Below are 27,986 nucleotides of genomic sequence, written 5' to 3' on the forward strand. Positions count from 1 at the left end.
ATTAAGTTTGTGACATTTTGTTACAGCAGCAATAGCAAACTCATACACTCCTTTAATGGTCTTTTAACCTCAGGTCCTCTCTCTCTCTCTTTCTTCTCCTCCTCTTTCCCTTCTCCTTCTTCTTTTTCTCTCAATCTCTCTCTCTCTCATTCTCTTTCTCCCCATCTGTTCTCTCCAGAAGGGCAGATGAACTTTTTATTTACATGGGGGCTCTTGAGTCCATAAGAGAGAAGTCAGAAGCTGCCAGGTCTCCTAAGTCTAGGGCAGGAAGGATAGTATCAGCATCACTTCTGCGGCATTCTGTTGGTCTATGCAAATCAGAGGCTCATCCTAGATCCAAGGGGAGGAAAAAGGCTCCAACTTGTAGCTGGGCTCATTTGGAAGGTAATGGGAGGACTTGGCAGCTGTAAGACATGTACCACATCTAGACTTCAACCTACAGAAAAGTCCAAAGATACACCAACAGCAGCCCAAGTTAGTCAACTGAAGCTGGCTCAAGGCTGCCCCCTTTAGGTGGAGACTAACCAGCTCCCTGACATCCTTCAGTTAACTGCACCTTCCTCCTTTTTGCTGCCTGGAATGTCTACATGCTGCCTGGAGCTATGGCAGCCATCTTGTGACCATGAGGCAAACCCTATGTGCAAGAGCAGGAAGCTGGAAAGAACCTGTCAGCCCTGGATTGCTTCCTCTGTGACCCCCATTACCTGGGAGAGAACACATCTTTCTCTTGTTTAAGGTGTTCTTATTCCCAGTCGCCCTCTCTCCCCTGTATAACCCTAAAAGCCCAGGAGTACACTTGTGACTGTGACTTAAGTTTTTCAGAATGGGGGAGTTTGGATTGTTTAGTCCTCTCTCCATGAATAGTGAATAGCAATGCCAGGTGAGTTCCTTCAAAGCTGGGGGGTGAAGGGGTGGAGGTGGAAAAGTAGGATTGCGGATGGGAAATAAAAACAAACAAATGACACCATCCAGGGAGATTTGTCACATTTTATTCAGTATTTCTGCTGCACTGCCAGCCTAGGGATGCACTTGATTCCCAAGAAATGCAACTGTCCTATTCGCAGAGCCGTCCACAGGTACCTACCCCCTGGACTGCAGCAACTTTATTACCTTAACTAGCACAGAACAGAGGTTGATTTAAACTCCTTACACTCACTTCTCAGATCAATGAATGGGCAAAGAAACACCTCATGGCTCTGGGAAGGCATGTTGAGACCCGTTTTTGCAAGTCCTGAGGAATGGAAGAATATAGCTGCCAGGTATCCCAAGTCTAGGGCAGGGAGGGTAGTATCAGCATCACTTTCACTGCATTCTGTTGGTCAATGCAAGTCAGAGGCTCAGCCCAGATCCAAGGGCAGGGAAGAGGCTCCATCGTGTAGTTGGGCTCACTTGGAAGGTAATGGGAGGAGTTGGTGGCTGCTTTAAGACACATACCACATCTAGATTTCAACCTCCAGAAAAGTCCAAAGATGCACTCACAGGAGCCCGTTAGTCAACTGAAGCTGGTTCATGGCTCTCTTCTTCAGGTGGAGACTAACGAACTCCCTGACCTCCTTCGGTTAAGTGCTCCTTCCTTTTTCCTGCTGCCTGGAATGTCTATGTGCCATCTGGAGCTATGGCAGCCTTCTTGCAACCATGAGGCAAACTCTATGTGCAAGAGCAGGTAGCTAGAAAGAGCCTGCCAGCCCTGGGCTTATATCCTGCTTCCCAGGGAGCTTAAAGATAGCAAAACTCATTTTCAAGAGCCATTTTCATCAAATGCCAGGAAATTCTTAGGCTGGGATTGTTGGGATTGTTTGAATGGTTGAGCGTGAAAGACTTGTTATAATGGGCTTGTTGAATACGGTGAAAGATGAGATGGCTTTTAGCTGCCTCCACTCCCCGTGTCCCATGCTCCATAGATGTTTCTTTTTTTTTTTTTTTTAAATCATTTTTTGGTTATGCCAGGTGTCTCCTGTGTGTCCCTCCAGATCCCTCTCCAGCCCTAGAAACCTGAGCTCTATAAATGTTGCCTCTCTCCACTCATCTTCTCTTTGGCTTCAGGTTGAGTTCAGCCAACAGATGCCCCTGTAGGATTTGGACACAGGGAGCCAGGGGAGAGGGGCATCAGCTGCCTGGTTAGCAGGGCTGTGATGATTCTTCTACCTATGACTCTCAGTGCTGTGGACAGCCCGTTGCCTCTTCCTCTGGATCTTGGAAGCTTCCATGCTGAGGTCTGAAGGTGGCTCCCTGCCTCCCACTGATGTCCTTAGAATCCCATCCTCACCTAATACCTGGTATTGAACACTGCCTTTCTTAGATGTCATTTAGGCTCTCGTTTCAATTCCCAGTATGCTTCCTGCAAAGACCTCGATAGATGGACTGAGGGGAATAGTGCAAGGTCCTCCCATCCCCAGTATTGGGATCTAGGGGCATGGGGTCCCAGCTGTGCAGTAGGTTAGGACTACACTTCCATCATCAAAGCCACAGAGGGAAGAGGTGAGGATGAAACACACTAGAATTGACTTAGAAAACACATTGGCCAAATCTTAGCTATTTGAGGAATGTAGGGAGAAAAGCTACCTTCTCTCTCTATGTCTGAAGGTTCCCATGGCTGTCTCTTTGCCCAAGGGGCAAACTTTCCATCAGGGCATCTTCTGTGCCTCTGAGGATCATTTGCCAATTATAGGCAATGGTAGTACGTGTTTCAGTGCAGAATGAGATAGAGTTGTTTAATTTGACAATAAAGCGATGCGTCAAAAACCTCAGTCAACACAGTAAGTGTTTTCTTGTTTTCCTGCTGACCAACCTAATTCTGGTTTCATACAGGGCAGCCAGGTGCCCACCTAAAAGACTGCACTTCTCAACTTCCAGTTGTTTCTATGGATAATGGTTGGAAGCAGAAATTGGGTTGGGGCTTCCAGATACTCCCCCCTCACAGGGACTGCTTCAAGAGAAAGGGATGCCCTTTGGTTCTTTCTCCTTTCCACTGCCTGGAATGTGATGTCTGACACTGTGGCAGCCATACTGGCATAATGAGGCCAACTCTCTGCCATGCTAAGAGTGGCAGAGCTGGGAATTGAAAAGAGCCTGCTAGCCTTGGGTTGCTTCCCCTTGATCGGCTCATTACTTGGAAGAGAACACACCCTTCTCTTATTATTTTCTTTAAGGCATTTTTTTTTTTTTTAAGGCAGGGTCTTACTCTGTCCCCCAGCCCGGAGTGCAGTAGTGCAATCTTAGCTCACTGCAGTTTTGACCTCCCAGGCTCAAATAATCCTCCCGCCTCAGCCTCCTAAGTAGCTGAGACTACAGCTGTGCACCACGACATCTAGCTAATTATTTGTTTTTTGTAGAGATGAGGTCTCACCGTGTTGCTCAGGCTGGGTAGGTGTCTAACTCCTAGGCTCAAGTGATCCTCCCACCTTAGCCTCCCAAAGTGCTGGGATTACAGGTGTGAGTCACCGTGCCTGGCTTTGTTTAAGGCATTCTTTTTCCCCAGCATCTGTTACCAGCAGCCTGAAGCCATTTCTATAACAATATCAGGAAGACACATGGACAGAGACCCTAATGTATGAAAAATGCATCAATTATTTGAGATTAATGAGTCCTCATAAACAGAGACTGAGAGGCTCTAACTTTCCTCCGCTATGTGAGAGTAGGAACAGACACTCCTCCCTGTCCTTTTGTAAGGCTGTTATGTCATCTAGGTGATGAAATTGCAACAATGCTTTAAGACGGAGGGGTGAAAACATCGGGCATTGGCACAATGACGAACCCTGAGATTTAGGAGAGGAAGAGGAGGCATCAGTGGGTGCCTACTGGGACAGTCTTATTTCACAAATCAGGAAAGGGAAACCCTACATGGGCGCAGTGGCTCGTGCCTGTAATCCCAGCACTTTGGGAGGCTGAGGCAGGTGGATGACTTGAGGTCAGGAGTGCGAGACCAGCCTGGGCAACATGGTGAAACCCTGTCTCTACTAAAACTACAAAAATTAGCTAGGCATGGTGGCAGGTGCCTGGTGCCTGTAATCCTGGGTACTCAGGAGGCTGAGGCAGGAAAATCGCTTGAACCCGGGAGGCGGAGGTTGCAGTGAGCAGAGATCGTGCCATTGCATTCCAGCCTGGGGGACAGAGCGACACTCTGTCTCAAAAAAAAAAAAAAAAGAAAGAAAGAAAGTGGGGACCCACTCTCAGTCCAGGGCATGTTCCTTGCAAAAAGGGAAGCTGAAGATAGAACCAAGCTTGGAGAATTTTGTTTCCAACGCAGTCAGGCTCTCCTGGATCCTCTCTCACAGTCCTGGCATTCAGGGGGTGCCATCCCCATCCTCGTGGCATGAACAGAACGGGAAATGTCCGCAGCACGGCTGCAGCCACGGCTTCCACAGGATGTTGCTCGTGGAAAACTGCTGGGGCACAGGACTCAGGGTCTGCCGATGCTCCGACACCGCGGCACCTACCCTTGCTATCACGGCGTGGTACAGGGGCTCGGAGTCGGGGGTCAGGGGCCGTGCCTCGGAGGGGTCCCCGGAGAGGTCAAAGAGCAAAGGGGGTCTGTGATGGGTCACGCCCTCCCCGGAGCATGGGCAGACGCCTCGGCCGTAGCAGGCCCCCGCTCCCTCGGGGTGGAACTGCGGGGTCGTGTAATGAACCTTCCAGACGCTTCCACCTGGATGCAGACAAGAAGGGAGTCAGGGTGGCAGAAATCCACGCAGGTGTGAACGCAGAACGCAGGTGTCGGCCCTGTGGAATCAGCATGAACCTCCCTATTCAATGAAAAGGAGGAGGGACACGAGGCAGTCCACACAATCACAGCCTTCAGCTTGCAAAGTCAGAGCATGTGTGTGTGCGCGCGTGCGCCCATGTGTGTCCGTTTGTGTCTCTACATTGCATGCCCCAGGCAAAGGGACTCATTGCAGAGCACTCACTGTGGCTGCTTTCAGAAATCAGAATCATAGAGGTTCCTTAATTCTTCCCCTTTCCCCTGTGTTGAAACTGTTCAGCGTCGATCTACTACCTTTCTACACAGAAACAACCATGATATTTTAAACAGCATGATTGGGTACTTATCTATCTATCGCTACCTATTTATCTATCAATCCATCCATTTATCTTACCCATCGATCTATCTACCATTATCTATTTATCTATCAATCATCTATCTACCTACCTATCATCTATCTCTGTTTATCTATCTACCTATCATCTATCTATCTATCATCTATCTACCGTCTATCTAGCTACCTACATACCTATCATCATCTACCTATCTACCATCTATCATCTATTTATATATCAACTTATCTATCACCTGTCTATCACCTATCTATTATCTCTCTCCATCTATCTTTCTTTTTTCTAACAGCCCACCAGATATCTCTATCTACCTTTCATCCATCTATCTGTCCATCCATCTATTCATCCATCCATGAACTGATTCTACTTTTTATCTATCTATCTATCTATCTATCTATCTATCTATCTATCTATCTATCTATCATCTATCTTATCCATCATCTATCTTATATATCTATCATCTATCTTATCTATCCATCAATCATGTATCTTATCTATCATCTATCCTACATATCTATATATTTATCCATCCATCATGTATCTTAAATATCTATCCATCATCTATCCATTATCTATCATCTATCCATCCATCATCTATCTTATCTATCCATTATCTATCTTATCTATCCATCATCCATCTCATCTATGTATCTATCCATCATCTATCCATTATGTATCTATCATATCTCTCTCTCTCTCTCTCCCCCTCCATCATCTATCTATAATCTACTCATTGGTTTATCTATCTCTATTTCTATAGCTATCTGTCCATCCACCCATCCATCCATCCATCCATCCATCCATCCATCCATCCATCCACATATCCACACATCCTATTGGCTGTTTCTCTGGACAACCCTGGCTGTGGGCAGCAGGTACTCACTGTCCTTCTGGTGCCAGCGTGCTGCGTGAAGATGCTGCCCACAGTAATGAAACAGGAACTCATGTGCCGAGCGTGCCTCAGCTCCCTGCAGCAAGGGTACCAGGCTGTGGCCATCAATCACCCTGATTTCATGAAGAGAACACAGAGCAGAGTCAGACCACGGGTTCCCAGGCAGCCTTTTGCACCTGGGAACACATCTCCCAGAATGCAAGGCTCCCCAGCAAATGGAGCAGAGATGAGCTGTCTCTCCAGTCGCTGTTCAGATTACAGGTTGCTGAGCAGGATACATGTGGTTATTTCAAGACACAGTGTCTCTAAGTGTTGGGGTCATTTGTTATGCAGCACTGCATAAGCAGAGTGCACACACACACACACACACACACCCCCCCCAACACACAGCACTGTCACCTTGGGGGTCAACACAAAGCCTTCAAATTCCAGCTGGACAGCCCACATTCCTAGGTTGGCTTTTCTTACTTTTTTTTTTATGAGGCAGAGTCTTGCTCTGTCACCCAGGCTGCAGTGCAGTGGCACAATCTCAGCTCATTGCAACCTCTGCCTCCTGGTCAAGTGATTCTCATGCCTCAGCCCCCTGAGTAGCTGGGACTACAGGCACAAGCCACCACACTCGGCCAATTTTTGTATTTTTTGTAGAGATGGGGTTTCACCACGTTGGCCAGGCTGGTCTCGAATTCCTGACCTAAGGGGATCCGCCCATCTAGCCTCCCAAAGTGCTAGGATTATCGGCATGAGCCATTGCATCCGACCTGTCCTTACTTTTTAATCATAACAGACCCCAAGACACATGGCCACATGGATAAAGGAGATGGTGGTGCATGCCTGTAATCCCAGCTACTCGGGAGGCTGAGACAGGAGAATTGCTTGAACCCAGGAGGCGGAGGCTGCAGTGAGCCGAGATCATGCCATTGCACTCCAGCCTGGGCAAGAGTGTGAGACTCTGTCTCAAAAAAAAAAAAAAAAAAAAAAAAGCTTATTTATGTAACCAAATACCACCTGTTCCCCAAAATCCTACTGAAAAAAAAAAAAAAAACTAAAAACAATTTAAAAAAATCAGGGAACAGGCAGCCTTATCTCCACGTACCTGTCCTGGGGCACCTCGCCACCCACCAGCTGGACCACAGTAGGGAACACGTCCATCAGGCTCGTGGGCTCTCCAATCACTCGGCCGGCTGGGAGCACCCCGGGCCAGTGGAAGATCCCGGGCACGCGGATCCCACCTTCCCATCCTCCCATGCCCTTCCCACCTGTAAGTAAAAGACATCGTTAGGATTTTGCCGGAAACTGCCCAGTCTGTACACACATCTGGATGTATTTGTGCATAGGTATGTGAATATGCACAGCCACCCGTATGCACACATGCACACTGGGGCAGCCTCAGCTTCCCAAAAACAGCCACAGCAATATTTCCAGAATCATGCTACTCCCTGGCCTCTTGAATATCGGTAGGTCGCTGTGGCTGATTCAACTGTTCTAGTCAATCTATGCTACCTTTATTTAGAATAAAATAATGTATTAAAATATTCATTAAATTTAATAATTTAAAAATATTTGTTAACTATCAATAATTTTTAAAATATGTATTAATATTATGCATCAATATTAATTGATGCATTAAAATATTAGTTAAAATAGTAATAAATTTATTAAATATTTAAAAATTAAGACTATAATAAAATAAATTTTAATTTTATCTGAATTATTTATTTATACCTCTGTATTCTACTAAAACGTAAACCCTTTAAAGGAAGGGGATGTGACTTTTTATCTGCCTGTCCTGCTCATCTAGGTAGAACTTGTACTACAGTAGGTGCTCAATGCATTCTTTTTGAAATGAGCAAACTCATTTTCAGTTCAACTTGTTCTGGGACCCTCAGTGGTGGGAGCTATTTGGTCGAATGCATATGTGTCCCCGATGTCCACAACTCACCTTTGTAAATTCCGTTCCATCCCCCTAACTGGCTGTGTCCATCTCTTGCCTCTAAATGTCCTCCATGGTCAGAGGTGAAATACGTGAATGTTGAGTTCTTTAAACCATTGTCTTCGATGGCATTAAGAACCTTACCTTTACAGAAAATGGAAAGTTTCAGGACCAAGAAAACAAAGCAGCATCCGCTAGTTCAATGCACTTCTTCCTTTCTGCAGGAGACACCTCTTGCCAGGAAGTCATAAGAAGAGACCACACTTACTCGGAGGCCGTGGTTACAATGTGATCCCAAAGTGTAAGACATAGCTAATCATTGTGATACCACAGGACTGTTTACAATGCAAATCAACAATAAAATTCGAAGCCCCCCAACCGACTGGTGAACTCTGCCTTCAGCCAAGGCCATTCCAAAGTTAACCTGAAAAACTAGGTCAGGCCGGGCCTGGCGGCTCACACCTGTAATCTCAGCACTTTGGGAGCCTGAGGTGGGTGGATCACCTGAGGCCAGGAGTTCAAGACCAGCTTGGCCATTATGGTGAAACCTCATCTCTACCAAAAACACAAAAATTAGGCAGGTGTGGGGGGTGCACGCCTGTAATCCCAGCTACTTGGGAGGCTGAGGCAGGAGAATCGCTTGAACCCAGGAGGCAGAGGTTGCAGTGAGGTGAGCTTACACTACTGCACTCCAGCGAGGGTGACAGAGTGAGACTGTTTCAAAAAAAAACCCAAAAGAGGGCCAGGTGTGGTGGCTCACGCCTGTAATCCCAGCACTTTCGGAGGCTGAGGCGGGTGGATTACGAGGTCAGGAGATTGAGACCATCCTGGCTAACACCGTGAAGCCCCGTCTCTACTAAAAACACAAAAAATTAGCCAGGCGTGGTGGCGGGAGACTGTAGTCCCAGCTACTTGGGAGGCTGAGGCAGGAGAATGGTGTGAACCCAGGAGGCGGAGCTTGCAGTGAGCCGAGATCGCACCACTGCACTCCAGCCTGGGCGACAGGGTGAGACTCCATCTCAGAAAAAAAAAAAAAAAGAAAAAAAACCCAAAAGAAACAAAAAACAAAAACAAGGTCAGGCCATGATGGAAAGTAGTGGGGGCGGGGGGAGTGGTGGGCATGCGTCATGATACCCTCCTCCCTTTGGAATTCAGGCACAACTGACCAGCATTCACGTTGAAACAGAGACCTATGACTTAGAGAAGGCCAGGCACAGTGGCTCATGCCTGTCATCCCAGCACTTTGGGAGGCCGAGGCAGGAAGATCCATTGAGCTCAGGAGTTCAAGACCAGCCTGGGCAACATGGTGAAACCCTGTCTCTACAAAAAATACAAAAATTAGCCAGGTATGGTGGCACATGCTTGTATGTAGTCCTAGCTACTCGGGAGGCCGAAGTGGGAGGATTGCCTGAGCCTGGGAGGTCAAGGCTGCAATGAGTCAAGATCACACCATGCACTCCAGCCTGGGCAACAGAGTGAGACCCTGTTTAAAAAAAAAAAAAAAGACTGATAGAACAGACTCTTTAAGTCTGATAAGAAACATTTACCATGTATTCTCTCTGAAGCCTGCTACCTGGAGGCTTCTTTGGCATTATGAAACCTTGGCCTCCACAACCCCTTATCATGACCCAGACATTCCCTTCTATTGATTCTCAGATAATAACTCTTTCAACTACCTGCCAATCAGAAAATCTGTAAATCCGCCTTTGACCTGGAAGCCCCGCTTTCAGTGGTCTTGCCTTTCTGCACTGAACCAAGGTACGTCTTACACATGCTGATTGATGCCGTATGTCTCCCTAAATGTATAAAACTGAGCTGCATGCCGACCACCTTGAGTACATGTTCTCAGGACCTCCTGAGGGCTGTGTCACGGGCCACTTGTCACTCATATTTGGCTGAGAATAAATCTCTCCAAATATTTTACGGAGTTTGACTCTTTCGGTCGACCCCAAGATACCACCAATACAAAACACAGAATGAACACACAACGCCAAGAGGTTGCCAATGAGCACGCTTTTGTAAACATAGTGCCGTGTGTGTGTGTGTGTGTGTGTGTGTGTGTGTCTGTGTGACATAATAAAGACACTGGGGAGAGGGAAATGGTGAGACTCAGTGATGACAGAACCCTGTCTATGTAGGAGGAAGCAGGGCTGTAACTAGCATCTATGGGCATTGGCGTATGGAGGCTGATGGCTCAGCAGCACAGAGGACGCCCTGCAAACCAAGCAGTTGCTTTATCCCTGGAGGCCACTGGTCATTGAAAGCACTGAAAGTCAAAATGATATAAACCACAAGGTCATCTGTAGCGCTGAAAACGCAGACTTTGAAGCCTGCTGTAAACTGAAAAGTATCTGAGGCAGGTCTCAATCCATTTATAAAGTTTATTTTGCCAAGGTTAAGAATGACACAGCCTCAGGAGGCCCTGATGACATGTGCCCACCGTGGCTGGGGCAAAGCTTGGTTTTGTATACTTTAGGGAGACCTGAGACATCCATCGCTACATGTAAGATGTACATTGGTTGAGCTGGAAAGGTGGAACAACTGGAAGTGGGGAATTTAAACATATTCTCATTGGTAACTGATTGAAAGAGTTATCAATAGAAAGGAATGTCTGGGTTATGATAAGGAGTTGTGGAGACCAAGGTTTGATCATGCAGATGAAGCCTCTAGGTGGCAGGCTTCAGAGAAAATAGATTGTAAATGTTTCTTATCAGAGTTAAGGTCTGTGTGGATGTTCATGCTGGGGGGTGGGTAGAATGAGGCAAGCCCAACCCCCTCTTCCCATTATGGCATGAACCAGTCTCTCAGGTTAAATTTTAGGGTGCCCTGGCAAAGGAGGGAATCCATTCAGATGGTTTACACTGTGAACCAATCCCGCCCTATCACTATGCTTGTCTCGGGAGATACGTTCAGATTCTGCAAGGATTTTAATATCTGCACTCTCTTAAGAATCTGCAGCCTCGCTGGTCCTCTCCAGGGTTTCTTCAAGGCCATAGAAGGAAGGTGACCTCTCTGCATTGTCCGAACTTTATTGCTTTAGTTTCTGTAACTTCTAATGAGGATGTTAAGTCATTGGCTGTGTAGAAGGTTGACAATATAGTTTGGATGTGTGTCCCCGCCCAAATCTCATGTGGAATTGTCATCTTCAGTGTTGGCGGTGGGGCCTGGGGGGAGGTGACTGAATGATGGGGACAGAGTTCTCATGAATGGTTGAGCACCATCCCCCCGCTTGGTGCTGCAGAGGGAGTAGCTTCTCACGAGATCTGGTTGTTTAAAAGTGTGCAGCTCTTCCTCTCCTCTCTTGGTCCTTCTCCTGCCACAAGATGCCTGCTCCCCCTTCGCCTTCCACCATGAGCAAAAGCTCCCCGAGGTCTCCCCAGAAGCAGATGCTGCCATGCTTCCTGTGCAGCCTGCAGAACCGTGAGCCAATCCAACCTCTTTTCTTTATAAATTACCCAGTCTCAGGTATTTCTTTGCAAGAACGGACTAATACAGTTGATTTTGTGCAAAATTAGACTAAGTAATCGGAAATACTGAAGGACCAAATAAATGACATGAGAGAAGTTTTTCTCCCTATTCTTCGTCTTTTATTTCTTTTTTTTTTGGAGACAGGGTCTTGCTATGTGGCCCAGGCTGGAGTTCAGTGGTGCAATAATTATAGCTCATTGCAGCCTCAACCTCCTGGGCTCAAATGATCTTCCCACCTCAGCCTCCGGAGTAGCTGGGACCACAGATGCACACCACCATGGCTAATTTTTTAAATTTTTTGTAGAGATGGGGGGGGAGGGTCTCACTATGTTGCCCAGGCTGGTCTTGAACTCCTGGCCTCAAGCCATCTCCCTGCCTCAGCCTCCCAAAATGCTGGGATTAAAGGCATGAGCCACCTTGCCCCACCTGAAAATGCAGACTTTTAAGACTGTGAACTCTATCACGATGCTTGTCTCAGGAGACACATTCAGATTCTGCAAGAATTTTAATGTCTATGCTCTTTTAAGAATCTGCAGCCTCACTGGTCCTCTCCAGGGTTTCTTGAAGGCCATAGAAGGAAGACAGCGTCTCTGCATTGTCCTGAACATTAACTTTATTGCTTCACTTTCGGTAACTTCTGATGATGACATGAAGTCACTGGCTGTGTAGAAGGTTGATTTTGTGCAGAATTAGACCAAGTAATTGGGAATACTGAAGGAGCAAATAAATGATATGGGAGTGTGTTCTGCCCCCATTCTTTGTACTATTATTATTATTAAAGAGACAGGGTCTCACTCTGTTGCCCAGCCTGGAGTACAGTGGTGCAATCTCAGCCTACTGCAGCCTTGACTTCCCAGGCTCAAGCGATCCTCCTGCCTCAGCCTCCTGAGTACCTGGGACTACAGGCGTGTACCATTATGCCTGGCTAAGCATTTATTTTTTTAGAGACGGGGTCTCACTATGTTGTGCAAGCTGGTTTTGAATTCCTGACCTCAAGTGATCTGTCCATCTGGGCCTCCCAAAGTGCTAAGAGTAACTCTTATTCTTTTTCTTTTTTTTTGAGATGGAGTCTTGATCTTTCACCCAGGCTGGAGTGCAGTGGTGCGATCTCAACTCACTGCAACCTCTGCCTCCCGTGTTAAAGCGATTCTTGTACCTTAACCTCCCGAGTAGCTGGGACTACAGGTGTGCACCACCACACCGGGTTAATTTTTGTATTTTTAGTAGAGACAGGGTTTCACCATGTTGCCCAGGCTGGTCTCAAACTCCTAACCTCAGGTGATCCGCCCGCCTTGGCGTCCCAAACTGCTGGGATTACAGGCGTGAGCCACCGCCCTTATTCTTTATTGCAACTTGGTTCATATTCAGATGGCCAGTCTGTTACGCCCTATGTTCAAACCTGAGGCCGAGGGTGGAGTGAGGCTCCGTGGTACCTTGACTTACCTATGAGCCAGTCCATCTCCTCCACATTATCACCGTATAAGCCATGCTGACTTTTCCCCAGGAATGCACTCGTGGTCACAAGGGGAATGTGCACATGCAGCAAAGAAAGGAAGAGGAGAAATGGCCCATGCTTGTGTCTGAAAGAAGAAAACTTCCTTGAGAATACACAGAATATACAGTACATCAAAGGGACCCCTGCACCCATATGTTCACTCCAGCACTATTCACAAGAGCCAAGGCAGGGGATCACCTTCTGAGTCCATCAGTGGGTGAACACAGAAAGAATAAATGGTGGGCCAGGCGTGGTGGCTCATGCTTGTAATCCCAACACTTTGGGAGGCTGAGGCGGGAGGATCACTTGAGGCCAGGAGTTCAAGACCAGCCTGGGCAACACGGTGAAATGCCATCTCTACCAAAAATAGAAAAATTAGCTGGGCGTGGTGGCTTGAGTCTGTGGTCCCAGCTACTTGGGAGGCTGAGGTGGGAGGACGGCTTGAGCCCGGGAGGTGGAGCTTGCAGTCAGCCATGATCATACCACTGCGCTCCAGCATGGGTGACAGAGCCAGACCCTGTCTCAAAAAAAAAAAAAAAAAAAAAAAAAAAAAAAGAATATATTGTATATGTCCACAATGGAATACTATTCAGCCATAAAAAAGAATGGAGGCTGGGCACAGTGGCTCAAGCCTGTAATCCCAGCACTTTGGGAGGCTGAGCCTGGCAGCTCAGTTGAGGTCAGGATTTCAAGACCAGCCTGGCCAACATGGTGAAATGGTGAAACCCCATCTCTACTAAAAATAAAAAAATTAACAGGGTGTGGTGGCAGGTGCCTATAATCTCAGCCACTCAAGAGGCTGAGGCACGAGAATTGCCTGAGCCTTGGAGACAGAGGTTGCAGTGAGCCATGATCACACCACTGCTCTCCAGCATGGGTGACAGAGCCAACCCTGTCTCAGAAAAAAAGGTTATATCTGGTATATGTACGTGATGGAATACTATTCAGCCATCAAAAAGAATGAAATCCTGTCATTTGCAGCAATACAGATGAAACAGGAGGTCACTATGTTAACTAAAATAAGCCAGGCACAGAATGACCAATACTGCATGTTGTCACTCATATGTGAGAGCTAAAAAAAAATCGATCACATGAAGGTAGAGAATAGAATGATAGAGACCAGAGGCTGGGAAGGGTGAAGGACAAAGAGAGGTGGTTTAAAGAGTACAAACATACAGTAAGCTTAAAGGAATACATTCAATGTCTGGTAGCAGAGTAGGGTGACCAAAGCTAGCAAAATGTATTGTACTCAGGAGATGGACACTGTAAGTATGCTGTTTGATCGTTATTCAGTGTATACATGTAACAAAATTTCACACATACCCCATACATTTGTACAAATTAAAAAGTAAGGGCCAGGCACGGTGGCTCACGCTTATAATCCCAGCACTTTGGAAGGCAGAGGTGGGAGGAGGGCTTGAGCCCAGGAATTCAAGACCAGCTTGGGCCATATAGTGAGACATTGTCTCAAAAAAAAAAAAAAAAAAAAAAAATGAGACATTAGAAAAAGGCCAGGCACAGTGGCTCACTTCTGTAATCTTAGCCCTTTGGGAGGCCAAGATGGGAGGATTGTTTGAGCCCAGGAGTTTGAGACCAGCCTGGGCAACATAGTGAGACCCCATCTCTACAAAGAATACAAAAAAAAAAGTTTAAGAAACTGTCAATAAAAATGTACAGAATCCAATGGCGTGTATGTCAATGCTATTCGAGCCATCACATGACATCCACTTCGAGACTCTCATATGGGAAACCCAGCCACATGAAAAGGTTGGCTTCTGCAAAGCCGTCTCCTCCGAGGGTTGGTGTCTGAGATCCCAAAGATTATAAGGGGACTCTCAGATGCTCTGAGCAGTTACCGTCTCTTTTTTTAAATTAAACTTTATTTTTATTTTTTTAGCGACAGAGTCTCACTCTGTCACCCAGGCTGAAGTACAGTGGTGTGATCATTGCTTACTGCAGCCTCGACATCCGAGGCTGAAGCGAACCTCCCACCTTAGCCTCCTGAGTAGCTGGCATTGCAGGCACACACCACTATGCCCGGCTAATGATTTTATTTATTGTAGAACCTGTCTTCCTATGTTGCCCAGGCTCGTCTAAAGCACCTGGGCTAAAAGATCCTCCCATCTTGGCCTCCCGAAGTGCTAGGATGACAGGCATGAGCCATCGCGTCCGGCCCCATCTCCTCTTTAAGATGCGATGGTTGCTTACCTTTCAATATAGGAAACAGCTTCCTTTAGCATAAGACTCGCTGTTTTCTCCAGCACCATGGGTTGCTCCGTGACGTCATGGTTTCTCATCAGGATACAGTTCCAGCGTCGCACAAACCCGAAGGAGGAGTACCAAGAGATGAAAAACAGGCAGCCCACGCCGGCCATGCCGGTGACTGCTCTCGTGGAGACAGAGAAGAAACCGCAGGTCTGGCCGGCAGCCAGGGTGAGAATCCCCAGCGCCAGGAACTGGGTGTAACCCCAGAGCTGCGCCCTCAGGGCGGCGTCCACTTCGGGGGGCCTGCCTGGGTCACAGTCGTTTGTGAGCGTGAAGGGCATGCCGTAGAAATAGTCAAATCCGTGGTTCAGGGGGTGGTGGCAGTGATCCCCGCGGGATGCACAATTCACACCCTGGTGCCATTTTCCTAAAAGAAACGCAAATGTTCAACAGAGACCCGCTTTGAAGCAGCCCTGTCTGCTGCAAAGAACCTCGGAATCGTTCCGCGTCGGCAGGAAAAGAAAAGTCTGCAAAGAGCAAAACTGGAAATGGAAAGGCAATGAATGGATTGGATACCTGTGTTTAAATGAACGCATTCTGATCCGTGAAGACTAAAGAATGTATCCATGTCAGAACCCTTGGCAAGTGATTAAAGGTTTAAGACTTTCGGCCAGGCGCAGTGGCTCACGCCTGTAATCCCAGCCCTTTGGGAGGCCGAGGCGGGCGGATCACGAGGTCAGGAAATCGAGACCATCCTGGCTAACACGGTGAAACCCCGTCTCTACTAAAAAAAATACAATACAGGTGGCGGGCGCCTGTAGTCCCAGCTACTCGGGAGGCTGAGGCAGGAGAATGGCGTGAACCCGGGAGGCGGAGGTTGCAGTGAGCCGAGATCGTGCCACTGCACTCCAGCCTGGGCGACAGAGCGAGACTCCATCTCAAAAAATAAAAATGAAAATAAAAGTAAAAATTAAAAAAAGAGAGAGAGAAAGAGAAAGAAAGAATAAATCCACCCTCAGAGTAGGAGATACACAGACTTCTACAGTATAAAGCACTGGCCCTGTAATCCCAGCACTTTTGGAGGCCAAGGTAGGTGGATCACTTGAGGTCAGGAGTTCGAGACCAGCCTGGCCAACATGCTGAAACCGTGGCTCTACTAAAAATGCAAAAAAAATTAGCCAAGCATGGTGGCACATGTCTGTGGTCCCAGCTACTCAGGAGGCTGAAGCAGGAGAATCGCTTGAACCCAGGAGGTGGAGGCTGCAGTGAGTTGCAATCGTGCCACTGCACTCCAGTGTAGGGGACAGAGAAAGACCCCATCTCAAAAAAATAAAAATAAATAATAAATAAAAGAAGAAAAAACTTTAAAAAAATTCAAAATAAAAATAAAGTGGCAGGAAACTTGAAAAGGAGGAACAATGGTTGTCCTCCTTAAGAAAACCACAGCTTTGGACAAGTTGGGGTGTTGCAGCTCCTGTGAATGGGACAGTGGCTTTGAGTGTGAGAAAAGCACAGAGAGGAACTGGGGACCCTGCACAGAGATCCCACCACCAGGTCGGGGCGGGTGGCCTCACCACTGCGCTCCCACGTTCTCATGTGTGTGACGGGGACAGCACCTCTAAACCCACAGGCTGGGTAAGGAATGAAGGAGGTAACCAGCAGACTGCCTGGTGCTTGGCGGCATAAACCAACATCTCCCTCCTTTCCTCTCCGTGCAGAAAGGCGTTTAAGGGGCAGGCCTGAGCTAGTGCCCCTTACAAAGGCTGGCTTGTAAGATTCCCCGTGGCTGGTGTTTGAGATCTGGATTTCCAATGGAGAAGTCACACTATTAAAATAATAAGCTGACTGTGCCTAAACTATATGCAAAAGCAACGTGGTTCATGCTAAACACCTCCTTTGGTTCTGGGAGTCTGGAATTCGGGTGGGTGCCAGGCAGTGAGTGCCTGCAGGACCAGCCCCCAACAGAAACCCCTGGGCACTGATTCTCCCGGGAGCTTCCCTAATAGACAGCATTCCTTGCGTGTTGTTGAAACTCATTTCTGGAGGAATATGGTGCATCCTGTGTGATCCCACTGGGGGAGGATTCTTGGGAGCTTGTGTCTGGTTTGCCCTGGGCTTCATTCCGTGTAATTCCCATCACTGATTCTGCCTCACCTCCTTTGACTGTCATAAATCACCCATGAGCAAAACTGCATGCCAAATCCTCCTAGCAACCTCCTGAACTTAAGGGTGCTCTTGGAGACCCCTGACAGGCTGTCTGTTATAAAGAGGGTGTTCTGCCCCTGCCGGGGTTTATTGTCTAAAGGAAGGCAGTGTTTGTTAACTCTGGGGCTTTTGAGATGGTGAGTGGCCATGTAGAGAAGGATAATGTCTGAAGAAGGTCGTGATAAATGGGGACAAGCTGAAGACTGATAGGTCCAGAGAAGAAAAGAGGGCAATCTCCTAGGATTTTGAATTTAAAAAGAAAAAAAACTCATGAAAAACTGGGGACAATCCAATAGGCATGAGATGGACCAGGCACCAACTTCTGATTCAGAGGACACAGGATTGTTTTCCTTTGCAGGAAAACCGGATCTTTTTTTTTTTTTATTCTTTGAGACAGAGTCTCACTTTGTCACCTAGACTGGAGTGCAGTGGTGTGATCTCGGCTCCCTGCAACCTCCGCTTCCCGGGTTCAAGCGATTCTCCTGCCTCAGCCTCCTAAGTAGCTGGGATTACAGGCGTGCGCCACCACGCCTGGCCTGGGATCTTTTTTATCACGAATATTCCCAACCACCGTATAATGTGAGGCTCCCACATATCCACACCTATGAGGCCAGTTGCATAGCCATGCTGCTGCAAGATTCTTGCAAAAGTGGTTTCGTTCTCAGGGAGTCCACCTGAGCCTGCGTTCCACTGAAGGGCCCGGTATCCATTGCTGGCGTCCATGCCTGTGAGGCAGAGAAGACAGGAAGAATTTACTTTCCTTTCTCTAGAGGAGCACTTCTCAACCAGAAGGATTTGGTGTCTGAGATCTGGATTTGTGCACCCGAGCCAAGCTGCTATTATCTATCATCCATCTATCATGGATGGAGCTATCAATTATCTACCCATCTATCATCTGTCATCTATCTACCTACCTACATACCTACCTACCTACCTATCACACTATTCTCGAAATAATAAGCATGGCCAATGTCTGGAGATGTTTGTGGTGTCACAACTCAGAAAGGGTGGTGTGTGGCGCTACTCGTATCGGGTGCGTGGAGCCCAGGGATGCTGCTCAAGACCCCACATACAGTGCACAGAACAGCCCCACCACAGAGAATCATCTAGCCCCAAATGTCCATCATGCCAAAACAGAGACACCCTACCTTAGGATGACAGACGCTATGTGATCTATCATATGTCTATCTATCTGTTTACCTAGCTATCACCTGTCACCTGTCTATCTCAATATGTATCCATCATCTATCATCTATATCTATCCATCTATGTATCTATTATCTATCATTATCATTAATCATCTAGCTATCAATCAGCTATCATTATCTATCATCTTTCTATCACTTATCTTTCTATCATCATTATCTATCATCTATCATTATCTATCAATCATCTCTTATCTAGCTATCTAGCTATCAATCATCTATCATGTCATTATCAATCATCATTATGTATCATCATCATCTAGATATCTAGCTATCAATCATCCATTATCTATCATTATCATCCATCTAGCATGTATCTAGCTGTCAATTTATCTATCTATCTATCATCTATCATCTATCTATATCACAATGATTCTCAACTTGGGGAAACTTTGCTCTCTCTAAGAGACACTTGGTCTTGTGATCAGTCATACTGGCTCAGAATAAACCTCTTTAAAATATTCCACAGACCTTGGTTTTTCTGTTCACATCCTAATGATCACAACTTTTATGTGTATGCACACAATACAATATTCTTTACATAAATACAAGGAAGACGATGAATTGCAGGTGATGTTTGTACCATTGCCCCTGTATCTTCACCATCAGTACTCAACTGTTACAGATGACAGAATGAGTGCACACAGATGTACCCATTTCTCCATCATCTCCGTGACACCAACCTGATCTGAAGGAATGTCTCCCTGTGAGGAATGCAGCTCGGCTTGGGGTGCAGAGCGGGGCGGCCGCCAGGTGCTGAGTGAGCCTCACACCTTCCTCTGCAAGCTGGTCAATATTCGGCGTTCTGAGCAAAGCACACAAATGTCATTGTTGGAAGGGAGACATGCATTTGGCTTAAGCAGATCCCTGCTCTGAAAGGCACAGGAATAGCTGCAAGGACTTCACCGGATTTCAGAATTAGTTGCATTATGGTCTCCTGCAGCGGTAGATTGACCCCATCCTAAGTTTGGTGTTGATGTTGAGATGGATGACATCTCTCTCTCTCTCTCTCTCTCACACACACACACACACACACACACACACACACACACACAAAGTATATGAGACAATTTATGACTCATATAACAAGGCTTTCTGGGGAGAGCAGGGCAGGCCTTCCAAGCTCATGTGAAATAAGGAAGCAAGGAAAGGAGATTTATGTTTTCAATTGTGGTGAGGGTGTGGGGCGGGATGAGGGTTCCCATGCAAGGGTGGGGGCATTTATGGTCTGAATCTGCCATCAGCACCAAAGGAGACAGTCCCTGTGCTTTCTTATCTGCTTGTCCAGATGGGGAGCACAGACAGAAGAGGCTTAAAAGCTTTCATCATCAGATATCAAAAAACTGTGAGGGCCGGGCACGGTGGCTCACGCCCGTAATCTCAACTCTTTGGGAGGCCTAGGTGGGCAGATCACTTGAGGTCAGGAGTTCAAGACAAGCCTAGCCAACATGGTAAAACCCCGTCTCTACAAAAAAAAATACAAAAATTAGTCAGGCAAGGTGGTGCACACCTGTAATCCCAGCTACTCGGGAGGTTGAGACAGGAGAATTGCTTGAGCCCAGGAGGCGGAGGTTGCAGTCAGCCAAGATTGCACCACTGCACTCCAGCCTGGGTGAAAGAACAGAGTGAGACCCTGTCTCAAAAAAAAAAAAAAAAAAAAAAAAAAAAGAAAGAAAGAAAGAAAGGAAAAGAAAGAAAGAAAGAGAAAAGGAGCCAAAAAAGGTATCCACATAGAATGGAATCTATGGAATATGACTCAGCCACTGCAAGGCGTGAGGCACGGTACTGACACTTGCTGCCACAGGGAGGAACCCTGAAAACACTGGTCTGTGAAAGCATCCTGACATAAAAGACCACAGGTTATATAATTCCATCTGTATGAAATGTCCCTAACAGGGGAATCTATAGAGATGGAAAGTATATTAGTGGCTGCCAGAGGCTGAGGGTTAGGGTGCTGAGAGAGTTGGAGGAGCGTTAGCTGGGGCTGCCATAACAAAGTCCTACACACCTGGCCGCTTCAACACCAGATATTGGTTGGGCACAGTGGTTCACGCCTGTCATCCCAGCACTTTGGGGGGCTAAGGTGGGTGGATCACTTGAGGCCAGGAGTTTGAGACAAGCCTTGGCAACATAGTGAAAACCTGTCTCTACAAAAAATACAAAAATTAGCTGGGCGTGGTGGCATGTGCCTGTAGTCTCAGCTACTCAGGAGGCTGAGGTGAGAGCCTAGGAGATGGAGGTTGCAGTGAGCTGTGATCATGCCACTGCATTCCAGCCTGGGCAACAGAGTGAGACCCTGTCTCAAAAAACAAAACAAAATAAAACAGAAAAACAAACCCAGTAGACATTTATTCTCTCACATTTCTGGGAGCTGGAAGTCTGAGATCAAGCGTGGGCAGGGCTGGTTCCTCCTGAGGCCACCCTCCTGGGCTCGTAGGCACCATCTTCTCCCTGTGTCCTCAGGTGGTCATTGCTCTATGTGTGTCTGTGTCCTTATCTCCTCTTCTTATGAGGACCCTAGTCCTATTGGATCAGGGCCCACCCTAGTGACCTCATTTTACCTGAATCACGTCTCTAAAGACTCAGTCTCCAAATAGAGTCACAGTCTGAGGTCCTGGGGGTTAGGACTTCAACGTAGGCGTTTAGGGGACACAGATTCGCTCCTAGCTGGAGGTGATGGCTAAGGGGATGCAGAGTTTCTTTGGGGGTATGCAAATGCTCTAACATGGTTTGTGGTGACAGATGCACAGCTCCATGAATAGAATAAAAGTCCCTGAACTGTACACTGTAAACAGATGAACCGCATGTTCTGTGAATTACAACCAGGCCTGCTCAGGGTGTTCGAAAGGGGATCCCTGGACAGGGGGCAGATTGATTGATTGATTGATTTAGAGACAGGGTCTTGCTCTGTGGCCCAGGCTAGAATGCAGTGGCGCAACCTCAGCTCACCATAACCTCCACCTCCCGGGCTCAAGCCATCCTCCACTCTCAGCTTCCTCAGTAGCTGGGACTACAGGCATGCGCCACCACACCTGGCTAATTTTTTGTATGTTTCATAGAGACAGGGTATTGCCATGTTGCCCAAGCTGGTCTCAAACTCCTGGGCTCAAGTGATCCACCTTCCTTGGCCTCCCAAAATGCTGGGATGACAGGCGGGAGCCACCGTGCCCGGCCCACACAGGGCAGACTGCTGCAGGTGCTGCGATGTTCACTGCAAAGAAGGGAGGCCCTGCTCTGCGGGGACCGCTCCTGAGGTTGGCAGCTATTGAGAAGCAGGTGCAGCCTGCATTCTGGGGCAGTCCTTCTAGGAGAAAAGCCCACCAAATGGAATAAGGAGCTTTCTCACCTTTTCTCCTGTTGCAGAAAGCACGTGAGCACCACTCAAGCGCTCTGCTGGTAAGGTTGGCATAGAGGCTACTACTCTGTGTTTGCACATGCCACTGCAGTGGGCTGAATGGGGGTCTGCGAACCGATCTGTCCACGTGCTGACCCCCCAAACCTGTGTGTGAGACCTTGCTTAGAAAACTGTCTTTGGAGTTGTTATTAGGTATCCCGAGATGGGATCATCCTGGTTTAGAGAGGGCCCCAGATGCAATGACCAGTGTCCTTCTGAGAGACAGAGGAGGAGACACACACACAGGGGAGAAGGCCACGTGGGGACAGAGGCACAAACTGGAGTGATGTGGCCACAAAGCCAGAGATGCCTGGAGCCCCCAGGAGCTGGGAGAGGCAGGAAGGGTCCTCCCCTACAGCCTCTCAGGGAGCTCTGTTGGTGTCTTAATCTCCTCTTTTAGTAATCCATATCAGATTAGGGCTCACCCTAAGGACCTCAGTTTAACTTAATTACCTCTTCAAAGACCCCATCTCTGAATACGGTCACACCCTGAAGTACCGGTGGTTAGGGCTTCAACCTACAAATTTGGAGGAGGCCAGAATTCAGCCCACAACAGACGTTGTTTGCAAACGTAATCAACAGAAGATGAGATCTTTACAGTGGGCAGGCCTTGCTGCAATGGCCGGTGTCCTTATAGGATGAGGAGATTAGGACACAGACACAGAGGAGAAGGCCCGGTGGAGACGGAGGCAGAGACTGGAGTGATGTGGCCACAAGCTCAGGGACACCTGGAGCCCCCAGGAGCTGGGAAAGTCCGGAAGGATCCTCCCATAGGGCCCCCAGAGGGAGCCCGGCCCTGCCCACACCTGGATTTAAGATTTCCGTTGTTTTAAGCTACCCATTTTGTGGTAGTAATACATTCACCCCCTCACCGCAGTTCCGCAGCGTTGAAAAGGGCCTTTTTACCTGTTGGTAGTTTTTTGTTGAGTTCTGAGGCCCTAAGGAGTTTCCTAATTTCTCCAGGCAGATTTTAAATGCACTATTCCGTCAAACTCACATCACATCATCACCAATAGCAACAACCAACTGTACCTCAGTGTATTGTTCCCATAGCAACCGAGATCCCCAATGCCTAGATCATCCGCCATGATCAGTAGGATATTTGGTTTAAAGGCATTTGCAGTTTTAGGTTCACACGTCTTCAGAAGCAAGCATAAAAACAGTAGCACCGGCAAAGAGTCCCTGGAGAGAAAAGCGAAACACAGAAATGACTATCTACAATTTGGCAAGGGAAGTAGGCATTTCAAGGCAGCTCGCTGGGAAGGCGAAGGTCTTACCACTAAATTAAGACGCTCAGCTTTATGGGAAGTTATTGTCTTGGCCTGAATTCCTGCACTGGTGTCCCTGGACCAAACCGAGGGTCAGACTGCTATTTCTTGTGACCCAATAGCGAGATGCAGATGAATTGGGAAAGAAGAGAGTTTTTAATTCTGTAACCAGTTACAGGAGGAAGGCCTGGAAATTCTCTCCCAACCAACTCAAAATTACAAAGCTTTCCAGAGCTTATATACCTTCAAAGCTATATGTCTAAGTGTAAGTGTGCATTTATCTAAAGACATAAGTGATTCACTTCTTCTAATCTGTAATTAAGATCTGAGTCCTGAAGACCTTCCTCTGGAGCCTCAGTGAATTGACTTAATCTACATGGGTCCAGGTGCTGGGGTGATTACCCTTATCTTGTCTCCTGCTAAATCACAGAGTTTTGGGGAGTTCCTTTAGTCCCCAACAAAGCTTGTTTGTGGAGGTCTGGGGAGTTTCTTCAGACCCACAATAAAACTTGTTTAATCCTAAATGGGTCCTGTTAAGAATTCCTTCGTTATCTTGTCATGCTTCAAAGGCCCAGGAGAGGCCTGGGCAAAACTCTTTGTGTGCTTTTGTTACATCCCAGCCTTTGCATAAAGGCGCTGGTTGTTTCAGCTTTTAGTATGTAACTTCACACTCAGTCAGTGCTGAAACAGTTGTTACGGAGGCCTGCATTAGTGAGACCTGGCCTGCCACACTAGACCATACAGGTCAAAACAAACTGGAATGGAGTCACTTGTGTTAACTGCCACATCATCAAGCTGAACAGGGAAACAGGTCAGTTTTCCAAAAAACAGAAGATTTGAGTAAGCAAGAAGAAGATGTGTAGTTCATCTGAGCTAACAAAGTCTCCCGTGCTTTAACCCTGTAAGAAAAGTAACTTTGAAACAACCAATCTGCTTTATTATTCTTTTTTTTCTTTTTTTGAGATGGGGTCTTGCTGTGTTGCCCAGGCTGTAGTGGCATGATGGTGGCTTACAGCAACCTCTGCCTGATTCTGAGGTGGGAGGATTGATTCAAGCAGTCCTTGAACTGCAGTGGATAGGTGGTGTCTTAGTGTCGGGGGATCGTGGCTGTGCTCTCCGGGGAGGACGCGAACGAGGGGTGTGTCTCAGGGTGTGTGAGGGGACACGGCTGTACTGGGGGGCAGGGGAGGAATAAGGCCATGGGGAGGGATCCGGTGTGGCCAGCAGGGCAATGGCCGCGGAAGGGGACAGGACGGGGCGTGTCTTGGAGGGTAGCGAGAGGCACGGCAGCGCTGCTGAGGCAGGAGAATAGGGTCTGGAGGCAGGGAACCTAAGGCTTTCCATGCCGACTTCCTAGAACTAAATTGAAAGGAAAATCCTAACTTTCCTTTTTTTTTTTTAATTTTAATTTTTATTATTATTTTTTGAGATGGAGTTTCACTCTTGTCGCCCAGGCTGCAGTTCAATGGCATGATCCAGGCTCACTGCAACCTCCACCTCCAGGGTTCAAGTGATTCTCCTGTCTCAGCCTCCTGAGTAGCTGGGATCACAGGTGCCCGCCACCACGCCTGGCTAATTTTTTTGTAATTTTAGTAGAGGCCCGGCCTAATTTTTGTATTTTTAGTAGAGACGGGATTTCACCATATTGGCCATGCTGGTCTCAAACTCCTGACCTCAGGTGATCCACCCGTCTCGGCCTCCCAAAGTGCTGGGATTACAGGCATGAGCCACCTCGCCTGGCGGGAAAATCCTAACTTTCCATGCCTAAGTAACAAAACGACCGAAGCCTTCCCTTTGACCTTTTCTATTGGGTAGATAGTAGACTGGCTGTCTGCAACCAATCGGACTGATTTCGGGTCTAGTCTTCGTGTGCAACTTTGTGATTTCACCCTAGTCTCTGATTAGTTGGGTTTTGCAACCAATCAGATGTTTGCACAGGAGTGTGACCTTTGTAACTTCACCCTTTGGTTGGCTGCTGTCTGCAACCAATCAGACTGATCGCGGGCCACCACTTCAGTTACATGAGGTGAGCATGAAGTGGCCAATGGGAAACTTCTAGGGGGTATTTGGACCCAAGAAGATTATGTACCCGGGCCCTTGAGCCGCTGCTTGGTCGGCTCGCACACTGTGACGTGTCCTTTTGTTTTCAATAAATCCCTGCTTTCCTTCTTTTGTTGCTTCATTCCTTCTTTGCTGGGCGTTTTGTCCAATTCTTTGTTCAAAACGCCAAGAACCTGGACAACTTGCAGTCACGACCCTCTACCGGTGGCACTGGGGCGCAAATGAAGCTGGGAATGCAGGACCCGGCGCATCTGAGGAAGTGCAGCGGGGCATGGCGGTGCTAGAGGGTGGGGACATGGAGGCGGCACAAGGCCAAGGCGCCGGGGGATGGCCAGAGGGAAGTAACGGCCGCGCTTGTGGTGGAGATGGGGACGGGACAGAGAAGTCTTGCGGGGTGACCGGGGTAGGCACGGCGGTGCTGGGGGGAGGGCGCCCAATGAAGCCCATGGGGAGGAAAGGGGCGTGTCTTACCGAGCGTGTTGGGGGAGTCACAGCCGTGCTTGGGAGGATGGGGTCTGGGGGAAGGACGGGGCGCGTCTTAGTGGGATGAGGGGGAGGGCACAGCCGTGCTGGGAAGGCAAAGGGCCGGGGGGCGGGATGGAGCATGTCATGGTGGGGCCGAAGAGGCGGGGGGCGGGAAGGGGCCTTCTTAGAAATCGGGAGGGCGTCACAGCTGTGCTCGGGAGGACGGGGCGTTGGGGAGGGACGGGGAGCGTCTTAGCGGACCCGGGGAACACGGCCGTGCTGGAGGGCATCGAGCTGGGGGTTGGGGGCGGGACGGGGTGCCTCTTAGGAAGTGGGGCGGGCACGGCTACGCTTCGGGGGATGGAGCCTTGGGGCGGGACGGGGCGCGTCTTAGTGGGGCGGAGCGGGAGGCGCGGTTCGGGGCGGGTCTTAGGGAGCCTTTGAAGGCCGAATCCGGGCAGCGGTGTAGCTGGGCGTGGAAGGCGGAGGACCCAGCAGGGCGTGACCGGCCCAGTTTCCGCTCCCTCCGGGTCCCGGCCAGCCTTCCCCCGCCTTCCCTTCCCTTCCTCCTTTGTTCTCTTTCCCTGCCCTTCCGCCTTCCCTTCAGTTCGGTCTCCTCCACCCGCCCTTCGTCCCCTCAGTCGCCCCCCATCCCTGGGCTCTGCTGTCTGGCGTCTTTCCCGGGCACAGAACGCGCCTCCAGCTACTATTTGGGGACTACAAGGCGCCGGACACAACCACGCCCTTTACAGGGGCCCAGGCTCGCCCGGGGCGCCCCTCGCCGTGCTCGCGACCCCCTCCCCAGGCCCCCACCCCAGGCCTTAGTGTGGGCCGCGTCCCGGGGTCCCTGGCACCTGGCGGCGGGCGCGGCGCGTCCCCTCCGCGCGGCGGATCGCATGGCCGAGCGCTGGCCCAGAGCGCAGGACCTTGCCCTGCGCACTCCGCGCCCGGGCGCCGCTAGTGCCAAGGCTTCCGCCCTCTCAGCTGCGGGATCTGGGCCGGGCGCCCGCCCCTCCTTCATCCGCGTCATCTCCTGGCTCTCGGGACCTCCGGGACCTGCGCGTGGAAACAGGTTTTCCCAGGTCGTCACACGGGGAGGCCTGGGCTAAGGAGGAGCTGATTAAACCCAGTTACGATTGACCGGGCGCGGTGGCTCCCGCCTGGAATCCCAGCAGTTTGGGAGGCCAAGACGAGTGGGTCACCTGAGGTCAGGAGTTCGAGACCAGCCTGGCCAACCTGGTGAAACCCCGTCTCTACTAAAAATACAAAAATTAGCTGGGTGTGGTAGTTCACGTCTGTAGTCCCAGCTATTCGGGAGGCTGAAGCAGGAGAATTGCTTGAACCCGGGAGGTGGAGGTTGCAGTGAGCTGAGATCGCGCCACTGCAACTCCAGCCTGGGCGACAGAGTGACACTCTGTTTCAAAAAATAAATAAATAAAAATAAAAAATAAACCCAGTTAGGCTTGAGCACAGGGACCCCCTTTTCTTTTTGTCAGGAAGGGTCTTAGGACCTACCCAGAGCAATCAAGTTGCGATTTCAGTTTCTCAAAGCTTGGTGTTTGAAATGTCTGTTCCGGATGCTGGACTTGTACTCTAAGTCTGGGACGGGGAATGCTAGATGGGCCTTTTTTTTTTCTTTTATTACTATTATTATTTTGAGATAGGGACTCACTCTGTCGCCCAGGCTGGAGTGCAATGGTGCGATCTCGGCTCAGTGCAACCTCCGTCTCCTGGGTTCAAGCGATTCTCCTGCCTCAGCCTCCCGAGTAGCTGGGACTACAGGCGCGTGCCACCACGCCCGGCTAATTCCAATTGCTATTTTTATCTTTGTTTCTTTCATCAGACTGCTGTCGAAATTACTCCTTTTGATTAATCACTGTGCCCTGGACCCCTCCCCATCTTTTCTGTGACTCATCCTTTTGTTTTTGAATGATGCTATTTTGCTCATTACCCTCTCACTTAATGCTTTCTTTGTATCTTTGGCTCCCCCTTTGTTGTTTGTTTGTTTTGTTTTTAACTCTTTTGACCTCTAGAAAGATCAAGGCTGAGAGTTGAGACTGCAGTGAGCCTTTGTTTTTGTCTAACTCTCTTGACCTCCAGTCGCTGATTCTCTCAAGCCCCTTCATGTCTTACCTCATCCCCTCACATCCCCTCACAATGCAAGATCTGGTCAAAGTATAAATTCATATTTTGTAGGAAATGCTAGCTTACAAAACAATATCACATCCCTACCTCCAGCCCAGGTAACCCACTTTCCCTCAAAGGGGGTCGCTTAGGTCCTCTTCCACTGGTCAGGGACAAAATGATTCCATAGTCTTCAAGATAACAGTACTTTCTTTTTCCAAG

General features: G+C 48.5%; 1 protein-coding gene across 2 annotated transcripts; it reads right to left on the minus strand.

Moving 5' to 3' along the window:
• Nucleotides 1-969: 969 nt before the first annotated feature.
• On the minus strand, nucleotides 970-27,810 carry ARSD (arylsulfatase D). Of its 2 annotated transcripts, XM_014343373.4 has the most exons (10): nucleotides 26,495-27,808; nucleotides 22,879-23,028; nucleotides 19,136-19,257; nucleotides 17,850-17,972; nucleotides 15,046-15,469; nucleotides 12,786-12,922; nucleotides 7,884-8,018; nucleotides 7,038-7,200; nucleotides 5,936-6,057; nucleotides 970-4,645 (listed from the first exon to the last, which is right to left on the minus strand). In XM_014343373.4, exons 1-10 carry the CDS (start codon nucleotides 26,668-26,670, stop codon nucleotides 4,284-4,286), a joined length of 1,914 nt encoding a protein of 637 aa, XP_014198859.2. In that variant the 5' UTR covers nucleotides 26,671-27,808; the 3' UTR covers nucleotides 970-4,283. The 2 variants fall into 2 exon arrangements, with proteins under 2 accessions (XP_014198859.2, XP_034807257.1); XM_034951366.3 differs by lacking the exons at nucleotides 970-4,645; nucleotides 5,936-6,057; nucleotides 7,038-7,200; nucleotides 7,884-8,018 and adding an exon at nucleotides 10,537-12,003 and having other exon boundaries at nucleotides 26,495-27,810.
• Between the last annotated feature and the right edge of the window lie 176 nt (nucleotides 27,811-27,986).

The sequence above is a fragment of the Pan paniscus genome, chromosome X (assembly GCF_029289425.2).
Source record: "Pan paniscus chromosome X, NHGRI_mPanPan1-v2.0_pri, whole genome shotgun sequence".
NCBI classification, from domain to species: Eukaryota; Metazoa; Chordata; class Mammalia; order Primates; family Hominidae; genus Pan; species Pan paniscus.

Bases quoted from the DNA above. Each gene is read 5' to 3' on its own strand.
- ARSD (XM_014343373.4), bottom strand. From the start codon at position 26,670: ATGACGCGGATGAAGGAGGGGCGGGCGCCCGGCCCAGATCCCGCAGCT. The intron at 6,058-7,037 runs GTACGTGGAGAT...TCATGAAATCAG, and splicing joins GGCGAGGTGCCCCAGGACAG to GGTGATTGATGGCCACAGCC. The intron at 4,646-5,935 runs GTGAGTACCTGC...GTCTGCATCCAG, and splicing joins ACGCTGGCACCAGAAGGACA to GTGGAAGCGTCTGGAAGGTT.